The sequence below is a fragment of the Haliotis cracherodii genome, unplaced genomic scaffold (assembly GCF_022045235.1).
Source record: "Haliotis cracherodii isolate W230 unplaced genomic scaffold, xgHalCrac1.p SCAF_4, whole genome shotgun sequence".
NCBI lineage: Eukaryota > Metazoa > Mollusca > Gastropoda > Lepetellida > Haliotidae > Haliotis > Haliotis cracherodii.
The window spans coordinates 63,328,826-63,350,545 of NW_027266297.1; the positions used below are offsets into that span (position 1 = coordinate 63,328,826).

Sequence of the window (21,720 nt, forward strand, 5' to 3'; positions counted from 1 at the left end):
ACATGTAAAGTGATGCACAATGCTCGGGTATGTGTCTCAGGCAACATGTAAAGCGATGTACAATGTTCAGGCATGTTTCTCGGGCAACATGTAAAGTAATGTACAATATAAAAGTTTGTCCCTGGCAACATGTTAAGTCATGTACAATATTCAGGTTTGTCCCAGGCAACATGTAAAGTGATGGACAATGTTCTGGTATGTGTCTTAGGCAACATGTAAAGTCATGTGCAATATTCAGATTTGTCTCAGGCAACATGTAAAGTCATGTGGAATATTCAGGTTTGTCACAAGCAACATTTAAAGCGATGTACAATGTTCAGGTAAGTGCGATAGGAAACATGTAAAGTGATGTACAATGTTCAGGTATGTTTCTCAGGCAACATGTAAAGTCATGTGCAATATTCAGGTTTGTCACAGGCAAGATGTAAAGTAATGTACAATGTTCAGGCAATTGTCTCAGGAAACATGTAAAGTGATGTCCAGTGTTCAGGCATGTGTCTCAGGCAACATGTAAAGTGATGTACAGTGTTCGGGTATGTGTCTCAGGCAACATGTAAAACTATGTGCAACGTTCAGGCATGTGTCTCAGGCAACATGTTAAGTGATGTACAATGTTCAGGTATTTGTCTCAGGCATTATGTAAAGTAATGTACAATGTGCAGGCATGTGTCTCAGGCAACACGTAAAGTCATGTGTAATGTTGAGCTATGTTTCTCTGGAAACATGTTAAGTCATGTGCAATGTTCAGGCATGTGTCTCAGGCAGCTTGTAAACTCATGTGCATTGTTCAGGTATGTGTCTCAGGCAATTCACTACATTTTTAAACTGTTGGCGCAGATACAGGTATAACATATTTGTGTTTCTTTCCATTCCTCGAGGTAAATGCACCTACGGTATTCACGGATGCACCACAGTAACGCCCCCTACCACACCCAGATCAGGGAATACCAGTAATAGTACCAACAGTGGCATACTTACAGAGGAAACACTGGACTGTGTTATTTGGGTATGTTTTTCACCATACATCAAGAGCTGTCCGGTTTTTGCCACATGTGTATGGGTATTTGGTGATCAAAAAGGGGATGATCACGTGACTCGATTACGTGATATCAGCTATTACATTTCACTGAAAATAGCTTATATTTCAATCAGTAATCTGCATGCTTGTTACTCACCACAAAGACACTCGCTTGCCTTATCGGTTTGTCTTGTACGAAACAAACACCTGATAGGCTATTTTAATGATCATTTCTCAAGTTTAAGTAGCGTAACATAAACACCAGATTGAGAATGTTTAGCGGCAGTAATGCGAGTACGAAACCATTACACTTGTTTTCAGAAAAAAAGATTCGCATTAACTTCTTAACGACATAAGTGAAACTATGACATTAGATGGTGAAAGTGACTTAAGTTAATGTCATATAATGTCAGAGACCAAGTGAATATTAAACATCTCAGTCAAATGACACCTATAAAAGCTTTTGCTCGTCAGATACCGCAACTATTCACTCGTTTCATAAAATGGGTATTACACGAGAGCTCATTCAGTATTCTATATTTATATGCAGCATGAGATAGAAGGCCATCCTTTGAGTGTGTATGTAACAGGGAATATGTCAAATCAGGGAAAATGTATAATCCCTGAAATTTGCAGGGAATGTTTGAAACGTCCGATTCTCGCAGGCACCATACATAATACTTTAAATGTCCAGGTGTGGTACATATTCCGGAGTTAACAACACGTCTTTTAGACATATTCCCTGAAGCAGTTTCATTCATGGATGTTTTATAAGAATGATTCTGTCAAGTATCAATATAACATTGGTAAAGAGTTTATCAAAAGGAAAAGCTTCGTGAAACAACATATGAACTTTTTTGTAGCCTGGTTGATGGACACTTAGTCAACACTGTCTCAAAACAACGATCGTATCAGCTTGACTGTCTTTTTAATGCTATTAAAATGCATGATGTAATGCATCTGATGGCAATTTTTGTATGTATCACATCACCATCGAATAACTATATCTTTTTGGTTTCATTTTAGCCACCATCAAATATGAGTGTATACATACTAATATCCAGCAGGTTAGAAAGTTGAGTCTTGCACTCTGTCACATTCTTTTTATCCAAAGAGGTCGGTACTTTTAAGGTGTTAAAATGATATTAATCTAATGTCGTAAAGAAAAATGGTCATATAAACCTCAAGTCTATCGATCCCCGGGTGTTGAGGACAGTCAAAATAGAGGTTAACAACTATACTGTCTAAAAACATTTACTGAATCGGTGATATTGCATCAATAAAGTATGTCCCAAAATTATGTTTATAAAGAAATTAACGTACAATGAAGATAGGATAGATGTTTTTTGTGAGGTGAATAATTGATTTGCCCGTGCATGTGTTTGTGACGGGTGCCACGGTGGGACAGGATACGTTCACTTTTTCGCGAAGACCTGGTATCATCACTATTTGATAGTGATGCATGCTCAGGATAAAGTCAGAATCGTATAATCGACCCTGCTTTTTGCAACGATTTCTGTTGAACATGAAAAAGGTTTCATCACTTTTCCAAAGACATAATACCATATACCTTAGATTATCTTACAGTTAGGCCTAGATAAAGACCACATCCGTCGTCCAGCTGGATAGAACGTCTTTCAGGAAACCGGAAGGTCAGTTGTTCGATCCCCGTCTGCGTCATACATAAAGTCGCTAAAAGATGGTTCTTGTTGTTACCCTACACTAAGGTGATAAATAAGTACTGGGGTATCCATGTTGAGACTGAGGCACGCTAGCACTATAAAACTGGTAATGTTCTTGACTATTAAGAGCACACACACGTACACGCACGTATGTATAAAAAATACTCATCACCCGGATAACACTATTTGGACTGCCTAGGGCCTACTTTCCTCTCAAATAATTTAAGGATTGCAACATTTTGAAGGTTCATGGCTGAGTTGTCAAATGGATCCCAGGACGAAAAGGATGGCAAAAGAATACTAATCCACACTTTGTGCACAAATGAAACTTTTTACTTTCATTTCAAAATTTCAATTACATTTGAAAAAGAATTCTGTTGACATATCGCGCACATTATGACACATAAAGTTTTTATTTAGGATATAAAGTTTACTTTACAAATGCATTTAATAAACAAATACATACATTGTGTATCTCATTTTCATAATGAAAGAAGATGACATTGGTTTCTGTATACGTTTCACTGTTCATGTCACAGAAGATATACATTCCTCACTCCCTTAGCTCCACGGACAGTCTGGCATGCATAAAGAAGAAGTTTGTCTCTCGCTTTACACACAAGCACGTTAGCTTAATCTGCCAGAATGTCAAGTTTCGCGTCAGCGTTGTGTTCATACGCTGACGAATAGACTTCTGTTTGAGTCACTCAGCCAGTCGTGCGTGACACCTTAGCAAGCGAGGCATGAAATTAAACTATCATTCACATGTATGCCTGTGTTAACATATATCGACAATACAAACAAGTATATAACCATTATACTACGGCCCATGTATATATAAGTATCCACGTATCTCACATTAATGTCTACGAAAAACTTAAACTATGACACTGTCGTACACATTTTCCACGTGTGTTATGTCCACATGTTTATGATATACTCATATATAAAATAGTCATACAAACAATTCTGCTTTTAGCAGAGATTTCTTATGATTATTGGACGAGGTTGTGGCATTAATTTAATACCAGGTAGACACACGTTTATATATCATACAAACGCCCCATGTCCTGGTGATCAAACACGTCAATGAAAACAAGAAAACCAAGTTCATATTTTCAATTGTTCCTTAATGTTTTGACATCTCCACCTAGAGGCTTGGGTGTCTTCATGATCTGCCAAAGTGTGATTCGTTCGTCTTTTTGCGTATCTTCTCATACTCATCTTCTGTGTTGAACATAAAGAGAAGGTCAACCTGATTTCAGTAGAGATTGGAAACGTTTTTCTCGCTTTTGATCAATTATCTATCTAATTAAACTGATCAAATCACAGTTATATTTTATTTCGAAAGTTATACATTACATGCCGTGGTGTGCAGATTGTGTCCATACGTTAAAAATATAGAGCATTCCATTTGGTATGTTTATGCAATTATCGTAAAGAGGATAAATACAAAAATACCGTGGACACTCAAAACGAATTTCAAGCCGATGTTGCTGACATTTTTCCTCTCTATGTTTTGTTTCAGTTTTATGTCACAATCTACGGGGATCTGGTCACTAGCTTTTCTTGTAATAGCTGACCTACCTTTAATGTATATCATGGACCTGCGATTGAGCTAACATAACTCTAGAATTGAAAGTATTCTAAGTACATATTCACTGGCAAAATGCAATATCTTCGTTATCAAAAACAATGTTAGTAGTTTTACTCTCAGAACACAACAATGAGTGCGTTTTGGGGAGATGGGTAGAGGGGTCTGTCTTTTGGTTTACTTAAATCTTTATGAGTACTTATCTCCCGTGAACACACTCATTGTTGTGTTCTGAAGGTAACCAATTCCTCCTCATCAACTTCACCTGGGGGCGGTCGGGTAGCCAAGTGGTTAAAGCGTTTGCTCGTCACGCCGAAGACCCGGGTTCGATTCCCGACATTGGTACAATGTGTGAAGCCCATTTCTGGTGTCCCCCGCCGTGATATTGCTGGAATATTGCTAAAAACGGCGTAAAACCATACTCACTCACTCACTTTACCTGGGGCCGTACTGAGGAGGCCACAAGCCTATAATACATTTATAATAAGTACATTCAGAGCAGTAGAGTGATAAATGTATGTTGACAAAAATTGTAAAAGTAAGCACTTCGACTGCATAGAGAAGTGAACGTAAAAAATTGGGATTGACATAGTATATACTTAGATCTTATTGAATAAAATGAACATAAAAAAGAAGTGAAATTGCGCAAGGGCGCACAATTGACAAGTGCCTTCTTCTCTTTAGTAGGTCTTCCTGTAGGTCATGTGAACAGCATCGAAATCTTGCTGAGGAAACCCGGATGTTATTTTTTTCCATTTAAACAAGATAAATACTGTTGCGGATATTTTCCTCATTTTTTTAATAAATACATTTGTTTGATTCAGATACCATTTTTGTAAATATATGTCTTTTAGTCTTCGTGTCAATGATGTAATGACATAAGAATGACATGTTATATTTTGTTCATATCACACGTAGCCATACATGGACATGATAAACAACTGAGCTATTTTGTGTCATTCTTTGTTAATATGTTTCAGAGGGTGAGTGAGTATGGTTTTACGCCACATTATAAACATATGTTGTAGACTACCAAACCTATATCCCCCAAAAGGCTTATTTTCCCCGGACCTGAGAGGTGAGGTGAGGTGAAATGGGGTTTAACGTCGCCTCCAAGATTATTGCACTTATATAGCGACGTGCATGTACGTGTGTGTGTTTGTGTGGTTGCTTGTACTAGTCCAAACTGATGCCGATTTATAGTGCTAGCTCACAGAGATACATGTACCATGCCGCAGTTTAACATAAATACCCCACTCAGAAACACAGTATACTGACTCCGAGACGACCAGTCCTTGTTTTAGCCCCTTAACGCCGAGAGCCAGACAGGGTAACAACAAGTACCATCTTTTAACGTCTTTTGATATGACGCGGCCGGGGATCGAACCCCGAACCTTCCGCTCTCCGGGCGGACGCTCTACCACTAGACCAAAGAGGCGGGCCGGCCCTGAGAACAAAGCTGTTTGTTTGTTGCTTAACACCTCCATAAGCAATAAATATATACCATCTGTGTAACGGTGTGCTGTAAATAAGTCAGGTCTAGACAAACCAGTCCATATTATGAGCAAAGTCTCACATCGTCAGTTTAAGATGACCTCCAGTCAACCAGGTCACAGAATCTACTAGCTAAGATTAAGATTTTTCATGATCCTGGGGCCTGATTTGCTTGACTACTTCACCGTCGTGCATGGAAATATCAGTTCGAACATCATTCGGTAGCAGATTTTGAATTTCAAGCAGAACAGAAAATTCATATCAAATAAACGTTGGAATATTATATTTGTGACAATAGATTATAATCAAGGTAAAACAAAGCTGAACCTTTAAATAAACAATTTGTAAGGAGGTTGCGTCAAATTTGCCAGGAAGTTGTGCGCACTGTGACGTCACATTCCACATATACAACTGGATGGCGTTTTTACTTTGGAATTATGCGACGTCACAATGACAGCTATGACGTCACAACTGAGTACGCGTTAGGCGAATCGCAATGTTATCTTACATTATGTTATGTTTATTTATCTTTAGTCTTTTAGATTGTGCGGCGTTTTGATACAAGCCGAATTTAAAATATGATAGGTTAATTACACTATATATCGGAATTTCCATGTCATGAAGGTTGTATGTGTATAAACCGTGATTAGTTTGAAATTTCTGCATACGGCACAATTTATTTCCGTTCGATAGTTCGTGTTCATATCGTCGTGGTAGAATGGTGAAAAACCTACTGTTTCTTTTTTTATTCATAGGTATTCTATCGTTGATTCGAAAGCAAGCGTTCGGTTCCAAATGAAAGTATCAGGTTTCGAATCTACGATCGAAATATTTTAATTGAAAAAAATCAATAGGGCAATATCCTAAATGAAAGTGATATCTAGTTCTTCAGCCGAAGCATCTTTGAATCCTTTTCAAAATCGAGCTTAATTTTTTAATTAAAATGAATGCCCATGAGGATGCTAGATTTCAAACTAAAATTATATCCTCTTCTTAACGAGTGCTAAGTAATATTTTATTCTCTCTACAGATGACACAAACTCACGCAGCGTTATTACTGGAAAGGCTCCTAAAAGGACACTGACCTGTTTATTTCGAGATGTGACCAATGTCAGCGACATGCTTCCCCCAGAAAGGAAAAACTCCCATTGCATCCCATTGAAGTGAAAGACAATCCATTCGTACAGATTGGCATGGATCTTGTTGGTCCCATCAAAGCGACCCCAAAAGGTAAAGAGTATATTCTTTGTCCTTATTAAACAATTAAATCACGCATGACTTCTGAAGTAAATGTGGAACAATCCCACACACGACGTTGGCAGAGTACGGTGCTGCAGCATACCACCCTGCTAGTACCACGTAGATTTTACAATTGCTCATGCAGGCTTTCTTCTTGTAGTAAATCTGGCTATCGCGATATTATTCTTTTGAACTCCCTTAGATATAAACCCTTATGGCAGCTGCATTTTAAATCTACATTTATACATGTAATGATGGGGGGGGGGGGGGGGGGTGGGGGTGTTATAGCGATCAGTATGTCCGTCTGTCCGTCAGTCTGTCCGAAATCATTTTCTTTTCCAAGCCAGAACTTGAAATCCGTTCAATATGTTTGAACGAAATTTGGGGAATGTAATATTTAGGTACTGAAGTGGAGCCTTTTGCTATTTTGGAATTTTTCGATTTTTTTTTTCAGTTTCCATGGAAATATGTTGGACTTGAGTGGGGGTGTGGTTTATTTCCGTAAGGTAACTACAAACCTGTGCAATATCATTTCGCCAAACTTTGCACAGTTATCAAATAGATAGAAAACTGGTGGCTTTTGATATTTGGGAATTTTTAGAACTTTTGCTTTTTTCCGTTTTTACGGAAACAAGTCGGACATAGACTTGATTAGGGTGGGGAACGTTTCCGGTGTAGAATTCAAAACGTATGTAATATTATTTCACGAACCTTTGCACAATTATCAAATGGATAAAGAACTCGTGCCTTTTGCTATTTTGGAATTTTTCAGATCATTTTTTTCAGTTTCCATGGAAATATGTTGGATATAGACTCAGGTGGGGGTTGGGTTTGTTTACTGAGTAAAACTAAACAAACTTGGAATGTTTCTTCACAGAACTTGGTACATTTATCGACTAGTAGGCGAACAGGTGTCTTTTGCTGTTTTGATTTCTCAGATTTTATAACTCAACTGGGGATGATTTTTGTTGTCTGAGTAGAAATTGCAAACTATGTTGTCATATTGATTATGAACTTTCTACAGATATCAACTGGTCAGCTAGTTACTTTTGCTTTTTTTTGGTTTAAGTAGACCTTTATGTTTTTCTGTTTTCATGGAAACATTTTGGGTTGGGGTTTGGTTGCTGATAACCATGTAACTGTGGTATTAATTGAAATTCAAAAGAATAAAGTGCATAACTGAGATAAGTCGGTTATTGGGTGTCAAATAATATGCCAGGGATAACTGGAACATGATTTTATATTACATATGAATCCTGTGTTATATTTAAACATGTCTGATATGTATGAAACATATTATTTTGCATTTTCATTCATCGTAATAAGTATTTATTTCAGGCAAGTATATTGTTGTCATCACGGAATATCTGACCAAATGGCCTGAAGCAGAAGCAGTGAAGAACAAGTCGGCCGAAACTATCGCAGACATTCTCACACGCTTCATATGTCGATTTGGGGTTCCAGAGACGCTTATGACAGACTAAGGTCGTGAATTCTGCAATGCGTTGAATGCTGAGCTGTGAGAGCGTTTGGGAATAGACCACAAGATATCATCCCCGTACCATCCACTGACAGGGGGCCTAACTGAACGTTACAATAGAACTCTATGTAACAACCTTGTTAAGTACACAAATGAGGCGCAAGATAACTGGGACATGTATCTTCCTCAGGTGCTGTTTGCCAACAGGACATCACGACAGACGTCAACCAAGAATGAACCATTCTTTCTAGTTTACGGTAGAAAAGCAAGTTTGCCTGTTGAGTTGGATATACCTTGTGACAGTGGATAAGAAGAAGCTGATGATGTCAGTGCATTAGAAAGCAGGATACGTTCATTCGATGCAATAGCTGATAGCCTCTCCACTGCAGCATACAACATATCAAAGGCTCAGAAAACCCAACATCATAATTCTCGGTCTCGTAAGATATCTTACAAGAAGGGTGATAAAGTGTTGTTGTTCAATTCCACGAAACATTCTAGGAAAGGCGATAAACTGAAAACTCGCTGGTCTGGTCCGTTCATTGTAGCAGATGTACTTAACAAAGCGACGTATCGTCTTCGTGAAAAGAAGACAATTATCAATGGTTGCAATTTTAAATTGAACAAATAATCGAAAGTTGTGAAGTAAAAGTCAACTACAGCAGAAAGGAACAAACTCTACACCCAGGAATCAAGCCAGAGTACAAAAAAACAAACCGCGCTCCCATTCAAGAAAAGAAAGTTGTGAGCAGAACAGTCAGAGGATGATATTCAGCAAGGTTGTTAGGTTGGGCAGCCTACTGATACACAAAGCTCCCTGGATGTCAATACCACAACGTCCTGTGAATCAGCAAAACCCAATCAGGTCGACTGCGGTCAGGACCCCCTTTTTTATTATCCAGTTGGCCCATACTGGCAAAGGGAAAAAGCAATCGGAAACTGCCTTTTTCGTTCATTAAGTTTTGCAATTTTTGGAAGCCAAAGTCTTCATGGTATTGTCCGAACTTCTGTTGCACAGTTTATGGAGTCCCATGCACATCTTTGGATGATATATCCCTCACTCCTATGGAAGAGAATATTAGCAGAAGTAAAATGGATCTTGATGGTACTTGGGCAACAGAGATTGAGATTATTTCCGCAGCTACAATGCTGAAGACGTCAATTCATGTCTATAGCAGAGTAGGAATGAAGAGTGGAGAACCCACATTCGGATGGTTCGTATATTCTCCTCTGGAAAACACAACAAAAAATGATTGAAGAAGCCATATATCTTGAGAATATGAGCGACCTTTTCCAGGTAGTCAAGGGCACCGATACTACTGGCATCCATACCCTGGAAAGAAGACCGCTCTTCAGAGCAGGAAAAAACATCTCAAAAGGAAGTTCTTGAAGTATGTTCCCTGTGATGAAATTGACTCCTGCTTAGTCGACAACTTCAAGGACGCGCAGTTACTTGAAACTCTGTGTCCTGGGCGGGTTATCATTATGCAGAAATTCCAAGATACCTACCACGATGCTGGTGCTCTAGACGAGATTGGTGAATCTGCACGCCGGGCCGAGATGAATGCAAATCTTTTCAACATGCTGTGTGATCAGGTTTCATTTAAAGAAAACTTTAAACTAAAGTACTGAACCTGTTAGCTTAATAGCTGACTTCATTGTCAGAAATGTGTCGAAGGCGTGGACAACTAACTGCAGATTTCAAATTAACCGAGTAGAGATGGTTTGTGTGTAACACATTTCTTTCATATAAATATGCATTCAATCTCAAAAATGCAAACGGTGTTGTTGTTACATGGATGTCCATCATTTCTGAGATTTGCACAGCTAAATACAGCCTTAAAACTTGACCGATATGGCGATGGTTTGTGAGTTACATGTATCGTTCCCGAATGGTAATAAAAGTATGCATTCAATAAAAAGAATGCAAACAGAGTTGTAGTTACTTGTTGTACATGAATACTAAGTGAAAAAACATGCCATTCGACTGGGTAACTTTGCACAGATAATTAATATGCATGTAGTATATGTCCTGCACAAGCACCTGGTGTGTACATTATATATAGTGGAGAATACAATGCTAAGATTGTCGAGGCTTTTTTATAATTTTTAGATTTTCAGATACCTGTGATGTGCTGCCTCGGATCTTCAATGGCAGGTCAGAAACTAAGGTGAAATCGCATCACCACAAATAGATTCACCTGCATTAGAAACCTAGGGTAAATTATGTCTATTGTTTCGTGGGTGCATTGCTATCGTGGAATGATCGCCAGTCTGGATGTACCGCTCACTACTGAGTATCCAACAAGTATACTTGCTGATCAGAGGGACGTCCATACTGAAGATTTATGAACTTTTCCCTTTCTGGTAGAGTTGTTCAGGTTGTTTATTGACCTGTCCGTCACTGGAGAGGTTTTACCAAGAGATTTATTGACCTGTCCCTCACTTGAGGTTTAACCAACAGATTTATTAACCTGACCCTTGGCGCAAACCAGGCGTGGGGTAGCGGATTAGTTATATCCTTATATCAGGAGAACGAAGTAGGACACTGCTGTAAATCACAGTGTAACATTGCACCCTACCATTGCATAATATAAAACCAATACCTACCACTGAGTTCCGTCGCCTTGGCAGAATTCGAACTTGAGATTAACTTTGATCACTGCCGAGCATTTTAACCACTATGCTGGTATCAATCGCTGGGGTCCAAATATAATGGGGTCAAACTACTATGGGGGCCCAAATGCTATGGGGATATAATTACTATAAGAGTCCAATTATTTTAGGTTTGGGGGTCCAAAAGCCACGGAAGAGCCATAGTACTTTGGGATGGGGGTCCAATTGCTATTTATTTTTTATCAAAGAAGTACCGGGGGGTCATAGTACTATGGTTTCAGGTCCAAATACTATGGGGTTCCAAATACTTCCTTACACCGGTTTTATAGTATTCGCCCAATGAGGATAGAATGGATACCCCATCCCATGTATTTTGGTATGTCGCGACCGGGGATCCAACAACCGACCATCTCAGGGCAGAGCACTTGGAGGACTTCACCGAGGGGATGTGGCTTTCTTACAGAATAGTCAGAGGTTTATGTCATTGAGTTTGTTGTTTACCTTCATCAATGAGGGTGAATGTATACTATTACGGTTTCTTCAGAATTTAGACTTTATGTCTGCTAACTAAAACCGACTTTCAATACCAATGTTGAGCTTATTCGAACGACGCTGATTTAGAATTTAAATGACAAATTATACAACCATATAGGCCAGTAAACCGGTGTTTCGCGGATGCATGCAGCACGGCACAAGAATTCGATACAAAATTTGTGGAGGTCTACACTCAAACTCGTGGGCACATGTGGGCAGAGCAAGACAAGGGAAGATACTGTGTCTGTACGTATGCAGTTTTTCTAAAGATTGAACTAACGTTTTGTTACGAGTTTGGTGCAAACATCACTTTAAATGGAACAATATCGCTCTATATTCTACTTCTACTATCATAACTACTACTACTGCTACTACTACAGCTACTACTACTACTACTAGTACTATTACTACTGAGCTAGCACTATACATGGGCACCAGTCCGGACCAGTACACGTAGCCACACAAACACACACACATACGCGCACGTCGCTACAGAAGTGCAGTAATCTTGGACGCGATGTTAAACCCAATTTCACCTCACCTCACCTCACCTCACCTCACCTCACCTCACCTCACCTCACTAAAATATAGAAACAAAAAGATGTATAAATTTAATCTTTATTCATGACTTTGTGCAACGAGTTGAGCATCTTGTAAATGTATGTACACGGACAGAATAACAAGTAAGAGTTAATAGATAAAACAAGCAAAAACTAATAACGTAACAAACAAAACCAGTTGAACCAAAAACATGTTCACAGGGCGATAGTTTAAATAGAATCACAAGTACACATATATACGTGTAGGATAAATGTATGTGATTTAGATGAGGATTATGGTTCTAAATCCAATGGAGGAAGTATTTTATCTAACCTCTGAACCGAAAAACATAATCTGAAACAACATTTATCAACAATTTTATGTAACAAACAACTTTCCAAGAACTGAGAAGATGAGATTCTTAAAAGCATTGTGGTTTATCAGTATGCGAAGGTTTCATGTTCAATCCACGAATACAGTTATCATTTGGTGTTACACCATTCTGAACATGTCCTTGTTTACACTGTGTTCTAATGTAAAGTAAATCTCTAGTGAGTGACATTCACATGTTACAAAATCACCGGTAGTTCTAAATACATAATCGCTGGGATATTATATAAAGTCCCATTATAACATTCTCGTTTGTGAGACTTAAACCGATTGGAGAACAATCGGATGATGTCACAGGAGGCTTACAACAATAGATAACTAAGCATAGTCATCATAATAAACAAACACTGTATATAAACGATCACAGCCCAGTTCAGGTATTTTCAGAAACTAAACCTTACCAGATCGCCAATAGATCTAAGTAAGTTTAGTCTCAGATAATCTACAGTTTGACATAGCCAAGGCGTACAACTACAGCGCAAAAGCCCCAATTAAGACTTAATGGGTATGATTGGAGATTATTTCTCCCTGCTCAGCCTAATTATGGTAATGGATAATATGAATGGAGCAACTTTGAGATTATGTCTTGTTTATAAAAAGTAGGAAGTCAGACAAGGGACCAATTTTGCCCACTGGAAATGACAAATTTTAAAATAAATATTCTTATTAAAAGCTGTGGGAAATGTTTTTGAAATTTGGACGTCTACTAGATCCAGTCCAGAAGCTTGACCGCCTTTTCATCACCAAAAAGAAGATTCATACATATACTACTTCATTTACTTGCAGTGTAACTGACTTCTGTCAACTACTGATACATGATATATGATGGATGTACAACTTTCTGCTCCAATACCACCGAAATATCCATGCATATCTTGTCTCACCGCCTGAATATTCCTGCATATCTTCTCACAACTCCTTGATTTTCATGCATATCTTCCCATATCGCCTGAATGTCGTTTCATATCTTACCATTTCTCCTGAATATTCATGCACATCTTCCCTTAGTGCATAGATATTGCAGCATATATTTCCAGAATAGCTGAATATGTGTGCATATTTTCCAACATCAAGTGGATACCCAAGCATTAAGATGCATATGTTCACTTCTCAAATATTTGGTATATTATATATATGTACATTATTTTGGCTGACACATTTCTAAAAAAACTTGTTGTCAAACCAGGGAATATGTATAATACCTGAAAATGTTAGGGATTATTTATGTGTATGTGTTAACTACAAGGGTGGCCTTCTATTTCATGTTGTGTGTAAACTACAAGTGTGGCCTTCTATTTCATGTTGTGTGTAAACTCCAGTGGCGCCCTTCTATTTCATGGTGTATATAAACTATAAGCATGGCCTTCTGTTTCATGTTGTGTGTCAACTACACTGGCGGCCTTAAGTTTCTATCCCATGTTGTATTTAAACCACAAGAGTGCCATTCTATTTCATGTTGTATATAAACCACAAGGGTGCCATTCTATTTCATGTTGCGTGTAAACTACCTACAAGTACGGCCTTAAGCTTCTATCTCATGTTATATATAGACCACAACGGTGGCCGTCTATTTCATGTTGTGTGTAAACTACAAAGGCCGCCTTAACATTCTATCCCGTGTTGTATATAAACTACAAGGGTGGCCTTCTGTTTCATGGTATGTGTAAACAACAAGGGTGGCCTTAATCTTTTATCCCATGTTGTATATAAACCACAAGGGTGGCCTTCTATTTCATGTTGTGTACTATATCACGTTAGCCTGCTGGACATGTATATTGACATAGAGGCTGAGGTTCATCTTGTCACCCAGGCCTGTTAGATGTGTACGCGTGCATAGAGGCTAATATTCATGTTGTCCTGCTGGATGTGCATATGCGCGGAAAAGGCTGGTATTCCTGTTGCCCGGTGCTCTGATAGAATGCATATGGGCGAATGGACTGCTATTCATGTTATCACCTTGGTTTGCCATTTGTGTACAGCGAGTGTTGGTAGTACCCAGGACCTGATGTGACAATATTTACTGGCAAGTTCATTTGTCTTTCACCGAAAGCCCTGTCTCTCCGCTGTCCTATCTGTTGAAACCCTTTCCTGAATTGTTGTATGAACAGCATCGACAGGGCGATCTGTAGCACCCCCACCGCTATCAGAATAGCCACTGCCAAGGCGCCGCCTACCAGATGGGGGGTGATAACTGACAGTGCATATGTGTGAAGGGATGTTGAATTCTCCGATCTCTCTTCCCGAGCAGGTGTGGTTGTGGATGAATACGATAATGGGACAGGGGTAGTAGATGTTTCATCCGATGGTGAAGCAGTTGTAGTTGATGTTGGACCCGATGATGCAGTTGTAGTTGATGTTGGATCTGATAATGAAGCAGGTGCAGTTGATGTTAGATCCGATGTTGAAGAAGGTGTAAATAATGTTGGATGCGAGGATGATGGAATAAGTGTATTTATTGTTGGATCCGATGATGAACCAGAGTTCGGCACAATCGGGATATCCATATTCATCGTAAAAAGAACGTTTCAAGACCGAAATTAACAGTGAAATAATTAACTTAAATAAGAATCACCCATCATATACCTACCCATAATAATGATAATTATCATAATAATTATCATAACAAATGAAAGCTACTCCAATTTTACAAATTTTGCGAGATAATCACATACGATAAATACACGCATGTTTTCATCACTTCAGAAAGGGAGGGAAATGTTGTCAGCAATGTTTATATTGGTGTAGCACCTGAATGAGGCGTTGTATCGGAGATCGGGGACGTTGATGTAGACGTCAGTGATGTTGATGGAGTTGACCTTGGAGTAATGTTGTCAGCGATTGTTGTTGGGGTTGTTGTGTCAGTAGTTCTCTGTGCAGAACCTGAAAATAGCGATATTGGTATTGAAATCAATAAGTCGTAACAGGATGCTTGGCAGAGGATGTTGCAGGGGTGGCCTTGGCGATGGGTGAAGTTTGTTTGTTGTTTGTTGTTAAACGCCGCTCTCAGCAATATTCAAGCTACATGACGGCGGTCTGTACATAATCGAGTCTGGACCAGACAATCCAGTGATTGACATCACGAGCATCGTTCCACGCAATTGGGAAACGATGGCATGCTATCAACCAAGTCAGGGAGCCTGACCGCCCGATCCCGTTTGTGGCATTTTACGACATACATAGTCACCCTTTACGGCGAGTATGGGTCGGTGAAGTAGAGAGGTGGCTTGGTAAGTATGGAGACTCTGTGGAAGGAAAGATATTCCTCTTTCACCTATGTGATGACAAAAATTAAAAACATATGTTTAATGTATATACGCAACCACAAATGTAGGTATACACCACATTGAAGTGTTATTATGTATTGTTCCATACAACTGAAGCACGTGCTTTGTACCAGTGGGCCGGATGTAGAATCTGGAACACATAGGTCAAGGACACTATGCTTCCATCCGGGTTCACGATCACCGGGTTTCACAAATCGTGCAGTAGAAAATACGTGCCCACGAGAGGAAAAGGCATACAGTCACTTAACTCTGTATGAGTGAGTGGGTGAGTTGGGTTTAACGCCGCTTTTAACAGTATTCCAGTTATATCACGGCGTGTCAGCTTAATGTGGGAGGAAAGCTCGAAGTGATGCAGGTCTCAGGCGTTTACCACTTCGATGAAACCCACGAGCACGGGTATGGTGCTGCCAAATCCTTGAAGCATAATTTTGGCGAACCGGGATCATAGGTTTCTGGCATGCCCAAGGGACGCAAGTCTGCACAGCGAATCGCGGCGCTTTAGACGACTGGGCCACCCGTGCTCCCAACATTCTGTTTGAGATGTATCCTGCGTCACTGACTAGGCAACACTAACAGGTGGGATGTTCCAGTCATGCATGAGGACCTGTTCGATTTGTGTGAGGTCAAATGATTGTTGAGGCTATCTTTTCACACGCCTCAGTTCATCACGGATGTGTTTGATGTTACAAAGATCTGCTCAGCGCAGACTATTGACTGTCTGTGCCGGAAATTACCCGCTCGAGCAGTATAGGGACCCTAGACTGGTACCAGCATTTCCAGTGACAAACCTATACTCATGAACTAGTTTTTCTTTCGAAATGCCCGACCGCCAAAGCTAACTTTGCTAGACCGGACGGAACCACGCATGGTTGTCACCGCTGTTGACAGCCAATATTGTCGGCTTATTTCGGTATGATAATATCGGTGATTTGTCATTCCTGCAAAGTTTATCGGTTCCTGACAACTGACAATCAGTGCAGTACTGTCCTTTAGACATGTATTTTCATTCACAGCGGACAGTGTTTTATTAATACGCCTTACGGAGGATGTGTTACGTGTTTCTGTGATTATTTATGAAGATGCAACGACTAATAGGTAGGCCAAATGACCATGGTACACGAGTATCTGACAGCATGAGCAGTGTCATGGAAGCCGTGCTTTTTACAGTTGGACCAGGCATTAGATAAGGCAAGGTTTAGAGGTTAAAATTTGGAAAATCTTTGCTATGAACTTGTAAACGTGAAATTAATTTTATAAAATTATATTCATGGACTCTTTAATTATGAAAGTAATAAACCAGTCATGTTGTGAAACTTAAAATTATAAATGTATTGTTGGGTCATATTTACTGTCAAACACCTTCAAATTAAATTATTTTTCTTATATTTGTCAATTAGAAGGAGAAAGTTATTTTTCAAATGTATTCTTTTTGAAGGGGACAGATGGGTTTTGTGCATTGTAAATAGCATGTGCATAAATTGTTGTGTAACTAACATATTTAGTTTCTATATCAAATATGAATAGATATAACTATGCAGATGTAGTTTCCTTTGCAGTTTTAGGCTTCCACTAAAATTTAACTCTCATCCACACAGAAATCTTCAAACACATTTCTATTGAGTCGCATTATTCGCACGCAAAAAAACTAAAAATAAGCTTTACATTAGTGTAAAAGATACTGACTTGTGGTTTCAGGGAGGTGTACGGGAAGGATGTCGGAGTCAACTCGGAAGATGAATTTGCCAGCAACGCCAACGTTAGACAGTTTAGTAATGTTGATGAGTTCATCAGACCTGGATCCCGGCAGCAGGTACGACCTCATCCCATCACCAGCTAAGAAGCCGCTCTGAAACACACAATTAGCGGATATGTAGTCAGATATGTATACAGCCAGCTCAGATACACATTGTGAACGATGCACAGTCAGATAAATAAGCAGCCACCTTAGATACACAATGTGAACGTCACAAGTCAGATAAATATATAGCCAGCTTAGATACACAATGTGAACGTCACAAGTCAGATAAATATACAGCTAGCTCAGATACACAATGTGAATGTCACAAGTCAGATAAACATACAGCCAGCTTAGATACACAATGTGAACGTCACAAGTCAGATAAATATACAGCTAGCTCAGATACACAATGTGAATGTCACAAGTCAGATAAATATACAGCCAGCTCAGATACACAAAGCATTTAGTTGTATTTAAATTATTATGACACCCTGAATACAATCTGACCTCGGCAATGTCGGATAACTCCATTTTATGTACAGTGGGGTAAAGTTTGGTGTTCACATAATTTTCACGTCGATTAGCTGCACAATTTCATCTAACACGGATTGTCATATCTCTCCCACTATTGGAAGCGATCGTTCCACCATTGCGCTTATCTACGTTGCCCAGCTACATCTATGGGAAAAAAGAAATCACGGGACGCTTCCCTCTCAAAAGTAACCTCGTACCAATTTACGACGTCATCAGGTTGGAAGCGCACGTTCTTCTTCATTGTCCTACGTAGTTCTTTACATCCCGCCACGATATAGCTTCACTGTTGCTGACTGCGTAATTCAGCAACAGAAACCAAACCTAACCATCGGCGTGACGTTTTGATTGTGCTGTTTGTTCCCCAGAAGAGCGTCTAGTGACAAGAGTGAGCCAATCGTCTGTGGACATTGTAACTTGCTGTGCTGAGGAGCGTCAGTTCATCGAGCGAGGATCCTCTTTTCTTGGATTCAAACCCCAGATTCACCCTGACAGTGAACATTGTCAACACTATACCCATGCTTAGGGGCTTCAGCAAATGTGTAAACTGTTCCATGATTAGATTCGCGTTTTCCTCCCATTTTAACCTGACAGGCCGTGATATAGCTCAAATTCTGTTCACAGCGGTGTCGAACCGAACTCACTCACTCACAAGAATAGCGACCATATTCATAACTGAACCTCGACATGCTTATTATGCATTACTATTGTATCAACTATATATCTCATACTCTTTCAAACAGTGCCAACTTACCTGTGATCGAAAGGAGGGTTCTGTGCCTTGATATGCAGCCACAAAGTCAGAATTATCATACACCCATTCTATCCTTTCATAGAACAGTATCACAACTGACGCCGTGCCATCAGTTGCCATGGTGATCTGGAATGTGTCGACCTAAAGGAACATAAAAAGAAATGCGTAAATACAATTGACTTATCAACTATTATAGCTAAAATGGACTAATAGACTTATCATTAAACCGCCCGCATGTTACCAGAAATCAGCGGGCCACTGTAACTTGATAATGCCCTCATATTGCTTTACGACGGGCCATTATCACGCTCTTTTTCAGGGCATTTATCATTTGCAGAAGCCCGAGGTCTTTTCAACTGCCCTCCTTCGTCGGGCAGTTAATGGCACACCTCGAGCTTCTACAAATGATAATGCCCTGAAAAATAGCGTTACCCTTATATTAACACCGGCCCGTTTGTATTCGATGTTAACCAGTTACACCGGTCGTCTATATTTTGAGTTACTCATTGAACCTCCTCCATATATAGGCTACGCACAAATCTTTACCACGGTCGTCACCCTTTTAAGTGTTCTTTATCCAGACGCCATCATGGGCAGCCAGTGCGCAATATTGCGAGACCCGGGAGGGGGCTATGGTGATAAGTGAAAAGTCTACATACTGTTCATAAAACATCGGGATGGTCCAGACACAGTGCAGAGTTGCGTCCCTTAGACCTATGACCGTGGGTTCCGATCCCGGTTTATAGGTTTGTCGGTACCATACCGTGGGTTTCACGAGGTACCTGCGTCTACGAACCGCATGACTTCGCATCATTCTATAACATCAAACTCACACGCCGCTATAGCTGTCATAGTGTTCATATCGACGTCAAACCAAACACACTCACACTCCTGGATAACTTGCCTTGTTGTCTTCTGAGTTAAATGTAGCAACATCGGCCCACGTCGCCAACAGTACCCAGGATGGCGTATAGTCTGCCGGGAATTCCTGGTATCGCCTGACGTCTTCGGCGACAGTTTGACGTAATGCTGAAGCCGTACTGAGGACGTACCAGACGGTTCCACTTACGGTTACATCAATGTCAGTGCACAGACCACACACTGCTGGAGTATTTCCGGGATCAGAGGTTGTTTCTTGAAATCTTCCAGCCTCAGTGAATGTTCACCTAGAATGGAACATTTTCTTGTAAATGGACACATTGAAACAACAACATTAGTCCATTATATTCCTGCAGAAGGAAATTTCTCTTACCTGTTTCAATGACGCTGCAATCTATAAACCGACATTGTAATAATCAAACTTGACAAAAGCTAATATTTAATACCATGAATTTGTGTATATTACACAACAAACACTGGGAAATAATTGTTTCTTTTTTTCATCCCTTTAAGAAATGGGTTTTCAGCAACGGCGCTGTAGCTTTATTCAGGAACACCCATAAACCTATTGACGGGGACACATAAAGAAATAGGGCTGACTCTTGTTTTGTTCAGTTTGACAGGAGAGAGAATACCGGCACACTATATTATGGCGGACCAATGATCGCAAACTCTATGTCTAGATTCTCTTTACAGATTACAAGATACTTGAATACAATCTAGATAAACCTGCAATTTACAGAAGCTAGACTTTCTCTACGACAGAAGGACGCAACATGGATATATGAATACAAGGCTAGGCTTTCACTACAACAGAAGGCCGCAACAAGGATATATGAACACAAGGCTAGACTTTCACTACAACAGAAGGACGCAACACGGATATATGAACACAAGACTAGACTTTCACTACAACAAAAGGACGCAACACGGATATATGAATACAAGGCTAGACTTTCGCTACAACAGAAGGACGCAACACGAATATATGAACACACGGCAAGACTTTCAATACCGCAGATGGATGCAACACGGAAATATGAACACAAGACTAGACTTTCTCTTCGACAGATAGATGCAATACGAATAAATGAAGATAAAGCGAAACAACCCTTTACATATTCAATAGAAATCTCTGCATAAGGCAGAGTCGATTGTACGATTCCAAATTTATCATGAGCATGTATTTATGATTCACAATCAAATAGTAATGATACCAGGTGGTCGCGAAATGTGAGCGATTCCTGCCCCACTTGGACATCCGTCACAAATACATGCAAAGGCAAGTCAAATGTTCATCTGAAAAACAAAACAAAGCTAGTCTGTCTCTATGACAATTGGATGCAACACGGATATATGAACACAAGCTAGACCTTTTCTACGGCTAGAAGAACCAGGAAAAGATGTTATCATATGACTGTTCTACAATTTTTAACTTGAAATGTTCGAACAGAAAGGGGTGTCATCGTCATATCGTCTCGTTGTCACAGTCATATCTAGTAATATCTAGTAAAATCTCATGTTCTACATATTGATAACTTCGTAGAGATTTTTAAACCTTTACATTACTTTTACTTATCCTCAGGCAAACACGAACTATTTGTCCACACCAAGACGTTGATTTAGTTAAACCTAACGATCTATGGAATCCCACTGGAGAGTTTACCCTTCTCAGCAAGTCCCAGGAATAACTCCTGTGCTGGTTCCATGTACGGGACATGGTCGCAAGGAGGTATATAGTAAGTGAAATGATAAAAGCTTTAGATATGTTTGAGAAAGCGAAACAACAAACAGTTTTGAGCGATTTTGTCGTGACAGTGACCTTTGACCTACTCGAGATATATGCCCAAGTAATTCTCTTGGTCCACGAGGGATAAGTTCATTTTATAATATCGTCTGGTATCAATAACGTATTCAAGACATTACCTTCAAGATTGCCCTGAACTT

At 39.6% G+C, this 21,720-nt stretch overlaps 1 protein-coding gene and 1 long non-coding RNA gene across 2 annotated transcripts; one reads left to right on the top strand and one right to left on the bottom strand.

Moving 5' to 3' along the window:
* Positions 1-674: 674 nt before the first annotated feature.
* Positions 675-9,672, top strand: LOC139480031 (uncharacterized). Its single transcript, XR_011654381.1, has 3 exons — positions 675-1,006; positions 6,819-7,018; positions 8,366-9,672. It is a non-coding gene; the product is annotated as an uncharacterized lncRNA (long non-coding RNA).
* A 2,591-nt stretch (positions 9,673-12,263) lies between these two features.
* On the bottom strand, positions 12,264-20,033 carry LOC139480025 (uncharacterized). Its single transcript, XM_071263000.1, has 5 exons — positions 19,799-20,033; positions 17,883-19,035; positions 17,555-17,717; positions 15,336-15,467; positions 12,264-14,949 (listed from the first exon to the last, which is right to left on the bottom strand). The coding sequence occupies exons 3-5, from the start codon at positions 17,691-17,693 to the stop codon at positions 14,540-14,542; spliced, it is 681 nt and encodes a 226-aa protein (XP_071119101.1). The 5' UTR covers positions 17,694-17,717; positions 17,883-19,035; positions 19,799-20,033; the 3' UTR covers positions 12,264-14,539.
* Positions 20,034-21,720: the final 1,687 nt, after the last annotated feature.